The 10,193-nt window shown below is 38.8% G+C and overlaps 1 protein-coding gene across 2 annotated transcripts in view; it reads right to left on the bottom strand.

The window, feature by feature from the left end:
- Positions 1–851: 851 nt before the first annotated feature.
- The window catches only part of baiap2l1b (BAR/IMD domain containing adaptor protein 2 like 1b), a 50,044-nt gene continuing 40,702 nt past the window's right edge, over positions 852–10,193 (bottom strand). For both annotated transcript variants that reach the window (XM_042504255.2, XM_042504256.2), the window contains 2 exons: positions 1,928–1,974; positions 852–1,843 (listed from right to left, as the gene is read on the bottom strand). In XM_042504255.2, coding sequence (XP_042360189.2) covers positions 1,771–1,843; positions 1,928–1,974 — 120 coding nt within the window. In that variant the 3' untranslated portion in view covers positions 852–1,770. The remainder of the gene's footprint in view (positions 1,844–1,927; positions 1,975–10,193) is intronic.

The following is a 10,193-nucleotide window of genomic DNA, read 5'->3' as shown; positions in this document are numbered from 1 at the left end:
TTTTAGATCTCTTCCTGCTGCAACACAGCTGATTCAAATGATTAACTCATTGTGAACTCCTGAGGCTGTTTGATGACCTGCTGATCATTTGAATCAGCTGCGTTGCAGCAGGAAGTGATGTAAAGCATGCAGGAAAAGTGGCACTCAAGAAGAGGTTTGAGAAATGCTGCTGGAGGTAATTAATTTCATCTAATGTTGGTGAAGATTTTCAGTCATCCAGGTCATGGTGGTTTTAAGTCGCAGGCTGGTCCATCCTTTAACAGAGCAGGTGGCCTATGACAGCACTTATCAGCCACTTACAATGCAGCTGAGTTCCCTCCCCAGACAGCTTAACACCCATTCACACCTGGAGGCCTCTGACCCTAAAGACAAACATGTGACCCGAACAACTCTGAAACTCAGAGCTCACACGTGACAACTCTACAGCTCCACACTCACACAGAGTTAAAGGCATAGTTAAGTGGAGTTTTTTTAAATTGGGGTTGTATGGGCTAGGCTACTTATCCATAGTCACTCAGTACACTCATGCACAGTTTAGTCGAGCTATGGTTATAGCTCAGTTAGGCCATTTAATGGACTACTTTTGCATTGAAACGAGCTGTATAACACAACACTTTCCTGCTGGAAACCACTGTACAAAGTACATTTCGTTGCTGACCCACATTCACAACAGTACATTGCTTAGCATTGTTTTTTTCAAGTTTTATTCTCAGTAGCATTTTAAAAAGGTCTTAAAACTAACTTGCCCTAAGCTGAAGACACGCTCTAAAATATACTGTTGCTTTTCATGTAGGCAACATGAATAACATTCAGACAGACACCGTGTGTACATGACAAACTCAACAGCAAACTGAAGAAATAAATCTTTATTTTTCATACAGCAAATTCTGTTAAGGTTGTAATTCGGGCCAACAAGTGTGCTTAAAACACCACGTTTAATGATTAAAGCAGACATGACTGCACTGTCAATGCAAAGATGACACGATTGTCCACAACTTGAAGAATACAACAGGTAAATTACATTTTTACAGTAGTTATGTTTGTGTCATTAAGGCAAGAGTCCTCGCTCCATGATCATCTAGCTCTACAAAAAGTTAAATTAGATGGCAAAGGACAATATTTATATAATCTGTTGTGCAAATGTATATACAAGAGGGACTAAAGATCACTTGTGAGCCTTTTTTGGATGAGTCTGTTAAAAATATTTGCATTTTTCTCTCCGCACGGCAACAGTCAACATCATGTAAGTATCGACACCGGATGCAAAGTTTTCATACGGACCTGAAGGTGAAATGCAGAGGTCCTCCTCTATACAGTACATTCTTCTACTGTCTGTCCTATGGCAACAGAAAAGATTGCTAACAGTCATTTTGACAATGAACAAGCATAAAAACATTGCAGTATTTTCTCTGACCATATTTATTCATCCATTTCTCAAGTGCAGGGAAAGAATGTGGTCATTTAAAACATCACCACCACAAACAGAGGGACAATAATAGACATAGAAAATATATATATATATATATATTAAATATATGACCATCTGTTGTGTAAAATAAAACGGTCCCGAAATACTTCCATGTGAGGGTTTGCAGCAGTGAGGGGATCCCAGATTCAAATGGCCTTTTTTTTCTTCTTCTCAGCAAGTTCTGTGTTTTCCAAACAGACCAGGAGAAGCTGATGGACAGTAAAGGCAGGACAGGGCTGCACGTCACGGGTAGATGACACAAGAAGGTGTGGGAGTGGAGGTTGTGTGAAAATGTGGATAGATCAGATGACCGGTGCGGAGCGGTCGTTGGTGACGGTTGGACGTAGCCGGACTGTGGCGAATGGGTTCCCTCCCCTGTGAAAACGCAGCAGAGATGAGTGATGGGTGTCTGAGTGAGAGAGAGGAAGATCATCGCATTCATGCTCTTATTTGACTTACGCGAGGTAAGCAGGCGGCGGTCTTGAGGTGCCATTTGGCTGCATCGCCTGTTGAGAAAAGAGAATAATTATCACCTCTGAGCCACAAGAACAACACACACATAACGATGACACGTTTGCACTCTGAACCCCAGTCATAGCTCTTTCTGCTGTGTGTGGTGCATTTAAATATGTTTGATGTAAAGCGGAAATGTAATAATTTTCCAAAAATGTGTTAATGTCTGAAAATGTAATGAAATTTGCAATTAACATGATTGAATATGTAATAAAACCCAATAATGTAATAATGTGACCAATAATGTAATAAAATGTCCTGAGTGATATTGACATTATTACCATATGGCCTTTTAAATTGTTACAAATGTATTACACAATGCACAGTGCTGCAAACTTTGCCTTTTCAGAAAACACTGTAAATTAATGTAATTAACCAGGGGTGTAAAAAAGTACCCAGAATCCTCAACTTTTTTAGAACTACAAAATCTATAATTCATTTCCCATTGACAACGCACCACTTGCCTGTTCTAAATTTAAAATTCTACTTAAAGCTTAAAGTTTACAAATCCAAAATATGCAATGGGTGCCAAATGTAAGTGTGATTTCAGCCTCCCAAAAACACTAACAGTAATGTAAATTTTGTATATCGACACACTTTATATTTCTGAGAAAAAAAAAATTCTATTTTCCATTTTATTACATTTTATTTTATCACTAGTTTTGAAAAAAAATTAACACCATTTCCTTATGAGTCAAATGTTATTATAATTTCAGTCAGAACATTTTATTACATTATTGGTCAGGTTACTACGTTACTGGGTTTTCATGCATTTTTTTAATCAGTTTTATTACATTTTCAGGAAATTATTATATTACTGAGTGCTGAAGACCCCTTTTTTATCATTGACCAAACTGACGACCTCTCACTATAAGACATATTATATTTAATGCATAAAAATAACAGTGCCGAACAACTGGTAAACTGTACAATCATCCCAGATGGTAAATGCAATAACTGCAGGAATTTTGTGTAAAATGAGAGATTTGGATGAATTTTGAGCTGATTATTTCCTGTGAATATTCCATCAGAGATGATATTCGTAGAAACTCTTATACTGTGGGTATTGTGTATTTTTTGACGAGGCTGTTTAACAGAGAGTAAAGCCTCTGACTATGGATTATGTTCAAGTCTTCAACACACCCTTATCTTGTGAGATTTTTAAAAAGCTTTTATCTTGAATCATCTTAACTTTAAAAATAATAATTTAATATAGTTTTTTTTTCACAAAAATGAGTGTCGTGCTGAGATAATGTCCAACTGCATATTTAAAAAAAAAAAATCTTACACCCCTTAAAATCATGAAGGCCTCCTGTAAGTTTTTGGTGGACCCTAGTTGAATGCACAGTATGAACCAACACACACGCACACACGCACGCACGCACGCACACACACACACACACACACACACACAGGCACACACATATTTTAAGCTGCTAAAGGATCAGACACACTTGATGAAGTGACGAGTGAGGGAAAGCGTGAGAAAGACAGTGTGCTGCGCCACATCACGAGACGGTTTGTGGAATCTGGACCTTCTGGAAATTCAAGTCTGTTCCACAATCAGCAGCATTAAGTTTTCTTTTGATAGACACGTGTACGACAGAGTTTGCTACTTAATGTGAGGATTCTGTTCAAGGCAGCTGCCATGTCCTAACAGAAATAAAACTGTCATTGAAAATGTGTTTTATGCAGAACTATTATAGATGGGTTACAATGTGCAAGTATATGGATGTGCACTTTTGCACGCATTAGTGTGTGTATATATTTGTATATGTGTGTATATGTGTTCATATGTGCATGCATGTGTATGTATGTATGGATTTTTGTGCAGATTTTGCTTTTATTTAAGGAGGATCTTCCCCTGGCTTTTTTGTTTTCAATTTGTTATTGTGTGTTTGTTGTCCACTGGACACATATGTATCATTTTGTTTTCATTGTTCTATAGAAAGTAAATAACCAAAGCCAAATACAGACAACCCAAAACTGCATTCTCAATTAAATCCCCAAATGAAACATGGCGGGTAAAAGCAAGTGACCGTCCTCACCTGAAATCATCCTAATCATACTGATCTTGGGCCTTATCACAATCATAATCTCTTCCTGTTGCAAGAGTGCTTAGGGTTGTCCTACTGTCAAATTGTCAAGTGCATGACAGCTCAGCTGCAGACATTTTATGCCCTCTAAGCACACTTTCCATAAGTCCGCTTTTCTGCAGTCTTTGCCTGAGGGACATACCCACTATTCATAGCCATGTGTCGTTAAAATTCAGGGTTACTAGTGCAGAAGCAATTAAAAGGAGAAAAAAAGGTAAACATGGCGGACAGTCACATGGGTGTTCAGCCTGGCATATTAAATGTGCACAGAAACTCTACATTGACATCAAGGATTTAAGATGGTCCTTAAAAACACACAAAATCAGATGAATGGAAGCAAAAGCGATATGAAATAGCTAGTTTGCACATCATTTGTATTGATTTTGCTTGATGATGCCGTATGATAAAAACAAGCAAACTGATCATTTGACCTCCACTCAGAAATGTAAACACAGGCTGTGTTCACACAATTGAACAAAAAAAAAAGTACGTTAAAGATGACACAAAACGGCAATAAGTCATAAATGTCAGAGATCAAAGCTATGGTTGGTAACTTTTATAAAAATAACAGTCATCTTTGCAGATGCTTTGACTCCGTCCACAAAGTATAACATGAGACAGAAAGTCTGTGAAAAAAAATTCTTGTTCCTCTGACTCCTGTTGCTTCTGTGGTATCTCCAAGAATTGACCACGATTCACAGAAAACAAGGAGTTAATGTGGAGTCTCTAAAGCGGCTGTCAATCATGTCAATCAGCGCTCGTGAACTGCAGTTTAGCTAGGCAGCGCTGATCAAACATGGATCGAGATTTGGTCACTGCACTGCCTAAACCTTGCCTCAAATGTTTTCAGAAACATATTCTGGTGTACAGTTTTTTTGCTGCTGTTCATTTTACAGCCTAATAGTACAGAAAGATATTTCTGAAAGTGAAAATAAAAGTTACAAACTAAACCTTTAAGTGCTGAAGCTAAACTGCTGATCTCTCTGACAGCACGACCAAACGTTGAGTTATCAACCTGCAGTACCAAAGAAATTCCACAAGAGGCCAGAAGTGGATCGAGTGACAGATGTCTCTGCTCAGAGTGTGTCAGCACTGTAACCATTGTTACTCCCAAGTAGAAGTACTCAGTTAAGTCAAAGTAAAAATACCTACATTACACATGCTCCATTACAAGTATAAGTCCTGAATTTAAAATGTCTCTTTAGGAAAAGTACAGACATATGTAACTGAGGTAGCAAATGTGCAAATTTCACATTGTTATAGTATTATAGATTGTATTGTTACAGTTTTACAAGAATCAAGATGACTTTGTTTCTGGGGAAATTTGTATTAGTCATAAAGGCTGCTGCATAAAAATACTTATTGCAGAAAAAGACAGTGTATTCAAATATGTGTAAAACCCTCATTCACACCCTTGTTATGTCCTGAGTTTAGGAGACTCAATCACGTAAAGTTTTATACTTACTGAAGTATCTCGTCCTTCTTCCTGTATTTTTATGACTAACAAATGCATGTGAGAGCATTTTTATGTTGTTAGATACTTTGTGTACTACTGGGTAGATCAGTAGTACAATATTGCATCATAACGTATGTTTCTTTATGTAAAGAGCATCTACAAATTTAGTAGATCATATCCCTCTGAGATGTAGTGCAGTAGAAGTTTAAACAAACTTTCAGAGACAAAACTTTTCCATGACTTTTTAAGCACCCGCAACCATTTTTTTCTAGCCCCACTTGCCCGACGTTTTAAAACATTTAAGAATCAAACTCTATCCCAGCTACAAGCTAAAAAAATATTTATCTGTCATGTTACATTATGTGGAATATTATTCATGGAAGATAACTGTAACAATTTTATTATACAAAAACAAACTGCATTGCAATTTTCAATGATTCTGAAACTTTCCCAGGCCTGGAAAATTTCCAGATTTCCCATGACTATGGGAACACTGTGTAAAGTAACATAATATGGAAATACTTGAGTAAAGTACAAGTATGTCAAAATTGTACTTAAGTGCAGCGTTGGATTAAATGTACTTTCCACCAGCGACCTCAGGACATAAAGAGTTCAACATCTGTCCTCCTGCAGATGTTTGGATTACAAATCACGCAGCAACAGCAGCTTAGAGGTCAAAAGCGTCTCTGCTCCTTTAACTTTCTCTGTAGATTTCTCTCACATTTCTCTCTCTCTCTGTTTGTCTCCGTTCTTTAAATGTATTCATTCCTGTGAGTCGTTATCTTTTCCTCAGCAAAAGAACCAGTGAGGGTGCATTTTTCTCTCATGGTGACAGTGCATTCCAGGGTAACGCCACCTCCCCCGGCCCTCCCCCGGCTCTCAGGACAAACAGTGAAAAAAAAAAAGGCTTTGCTGAAACACTCCAATTAGTTTGATGGGAAGTAAAATAGCACTGAGGGATTAAAGATGTTTTGGCTTTGGCTTAATGTCCACTTCTGTTTAGAGCATGAGCAGAATTACAGACTAGTAAATAGAAAAACATACAGTATTATGGGAAAATTAGGCTGACTTCCTTCCAGTATCAGCGCACAGGAAATAAATATTTATCACCTGAGAGGCACAAAAATTGATGAAGTACATGTCTCAAACTGACATCAATATTCATGAACGATGCAACAACAAGTCCCTCATTAACCCAACACATGTGCACAAGCATGTGCACACACCAACACACAGCCTCGGCCTCCCACTCACACACTGAGCTGAACATAACTCAGAGTATTATTGCAGCAGCTGAGAACTTTTTTCATTCTGACATCTGTGTGTTTTCTGAGTTAAAGTGGGGTTTTTGTGAGATAAACCTCCCTGGAAGTGACCCTGCTTTACTTTGGAAATGGAAGTAGGGACGAGCAGAGAGAGGCATGCACTGAAGATGGAGATAAAGAGTGCAGATGTGGAGATAAACAGACAAACAACGAATTGAGAAATGTAAAGAATGAAGAGAGGACGAGAAAGAGGGAAGCAGCTGGGTATCGGGTTCATCCAGAGTGGAATTCGACCATAAAGGCGCGTCAGTGGTGGAGAGACGAGGGCTGGACGTAGACTGACAGGCCCAACAGTGGAGACACATGCGCACACAGAAGCCTGGTAATCGTTGTCCCAGTGACTGTATGTGTGCCCGCCTCTGTGGACCAAATAAGCGGTAAATACCGAATACTGTAGAGGCAAGAGAAAAGTATCTCTATTTGCCATCTGACCATTGAACCTCTCTCTGGGTCAAACATCACAGTTGACCGGAATAACCTCATCATTGGCTGTGTGTGTTTTGTTTGTGTAACTTCACTACTGTGGCTCAATCCCAATACACTACGCACCTACCACTTAGCTCTTACGCTGCCGTTTTGTGCGTTCATGTCTAGGGGCAGGCTGTCTCGATTCTTGTTGGGATAGAAGCATGGGGTAAAGTACGAGGGCTACATGGCTCTTCAGCGGCACAATTCAAACGGCGTTTTAAGATAAATCATCGGCAAGACAAATGCAAAAGCAAAAAAAACAAAAAAGGTGAGCCCCTGGGCACAAATCAGCAAAAGACTCCACCACCTGTCCAATACAGGAGCAAGACACACAGTCTTTGTGGTGGTTTTTGTAATCGCTTGGGTCTCTCAGAGGTAATTTTGTGTTATATTGAGACTCTTTTGTGCCTCTTTAGTGTAATTTGCATCACTTCTGGTCATTTGTGTTGCTTTGTAGTCCTTTTGTGTCTTCTTGTGTTTTTGGTTTGTTTTTTTTTTAGGTAATTTTGAGTCCCTTCCTGGACAGTAAGTACTTATTTGAGTGACATTTTCAGGACCCCTGGGCCTGTGCCCAGTAGGCCAGTTCAGTAATCCATCCATGGTTTAATGTCATTTCAATGCATTATGGTTCTTTTCTTCATGACAGGCATTGCGTAAGAAATTGTATATGCTGATGTATTGGTATCTAACTAGCTAGCTAATGTTACTTTGTTATCACTCTTTTTTGGGGGCTTTTTGCCTTTTTTGAGAGAACAGCTTAAGCATGAAAGGGGGAAAGAGAGGTGGGATGACATGAAGCAAAGGGCCAGGGCCGCTGCGGCAAGGACGTGGCCTCTGTATATCGGGCACCCGATCTACAAACTGAGCTGCTGGGCATCCCTATAGTCTTATATTTTGACATATTTTCATGTCACATTCCCTCCTTTGGTGGCATATGATACCTAAGATTTGACTCGCAGGGTAGGAGCAGGAGGCTGCTATTGTTAGCCTGCAGAGCACCACTAGCTGCCTGGTAATCAAACAATAATCTTGATTTTCAACTAAAAGCATGAAATTACATTTTGAACAAATCTTGTGCTTTTTTTCAATTGATGAATGGCAAATGTCATTGTGATAATACCATGACTGACATATCTGTTTACATAAACGCCATTGTTGACGATGATACTGACTATGCATGTCCAAAACGAGGGGTAGGGGTAAAAGTAAAACATGGGATTGGGTCTGTGTCTGACTAAAACTTTCATGTATATAAAAAAGATTTATAATAATCATATTTTATGAAGTGTATTAAATGTAAATTTAGGAACATGAGACTTGATTTGACTCGCAAAACAGTGAGTTACAGAATATTGACCACATTTTCCAATATGTCAGTTCTACACCAGATGGGATATGAATGCAAATCAATGGCATGTACAGTATATAACTTAAATCCCCTATCTGTTAGGGATCAATAAAGAGTTAACGAGTCTCTGAGAAAGAGATAGTTAGTGTGAGCTGTTTTAAACATTTTAAATAGCGAAAATGCATAAATGTGGCAAACATCCCACCATGGCTTAGAGGTGTGAAATGTTTTTAAAAGTCTACATGGAGCTTAAAAGCCGTGTTGTCTGATGTCGTGCAGAGTAATCGTGCAAACAGGGCAGGTGCATTTAACCCTGACGAACCACAACACATTTACATTTAATCAGCACAGGCCAACTACAAAAAAAGCTTTCACAGAGGGAAAACCGCAACTTTGGTAAATGCTTTGCATCGAATGCAAACAGGAGAGCACTCGTAAAGTAATGACTACAGCCAGGTTGGTGTGGAAGATGGCTGCAATAACAACAGCATATCAAATAGGAAGAATTTTATGTTAACATTCATAGGATGGACATATTGAAAAGCTGCTGCTGAGCTACAGAAAGCTTCATTGTTAAATTAGGTGAAGATGTGCTGTGTGTTTACTGCAGACCCAGACTCTATTCTCGTTTCTCTCCCGGTGTCACTGCCTTTTACAGCAGAAGAGACTCTTTATCAACACACTGATTATTGTAACAAAGGTGATCCTGTTTACAGCTGTGCCCCACTCAGCCCCTGCCTTCATCCCCTGCAACCATGTCACGACCGCAATTTTGGAAAATAAGACTGCAAAAAGATTGCAGCACCCTTTATAATACATTCTTTCTTTTTGCTTCCTTAACAAACAGAGTTTCTCTGTCCATGTTAATCTAAGAGCCTGTTTATACCTGGTATTAACAGGCTTTTTGGGATCTGAACACAAGTAGACAGCCAAGACACATCGCTGTATGCACATGTGCTTATCATGCATCTCTAGCTGACCACTCTAATTCAGATTTCGTTATTGCCCTGTGCACAGTTAATTCATTCCACACTTGCTAAATGCTTTGTAGCATGCTCGCTAGTCCAATTAGCACTTCTGTCAGTACAGTTGGAAATGTCCTCGTCAGCAGAATCCTTCCATATTGCAAAAAGATGGACGAAACACTCCAACTCAATCCAACAAGAACTGCGTCAGTAAATAGACACATCAGGACACATTAACATTTAAAATACAAAAGATATGTGGTCATATGAGTCCTAGACCACCTCAGCAAGTGGGTTGGGTGATTGGATTACAATGCATCTTTGTGGTTGTTTACTATTTTATTTAACTCTGTGCACTTGTGATCAAATCACCCAGAACACAAGTTAATATCAAGTATAAAAAGGGCCTAAGGTGGATCTTTATAGTGATTTTTTGGGCAGTCTAAATAGAATTAAAAATCCAGCCTTCTCAAGATGTTTTTTGTTGTTTTGTTTTATTTGGTTTTGTGCTTCCCTTTTCATATTAAGAAAGTAAGTAAGTAATCCTTCTAGTT

Source organism: Plectropomus leopardus, chromosome 18, assembly GCF_026936395.1.
Source record: "Plectropomus leopardus strain MGB_pleo_1.0 chromosome 18, ASM2693639v1, whole genome shotgun sequence".
Lineage (NCBI taxonomy): Eukaryota > Metazoa > Chordata > Actinopteri > Perciformes > Serranidae > Plectropomus > Plectropomus leopardus.
Note: the sequence above shows the minus strand (reverse complement) of the source record. Positions and strands in the feature narration are given on the sequence as shown.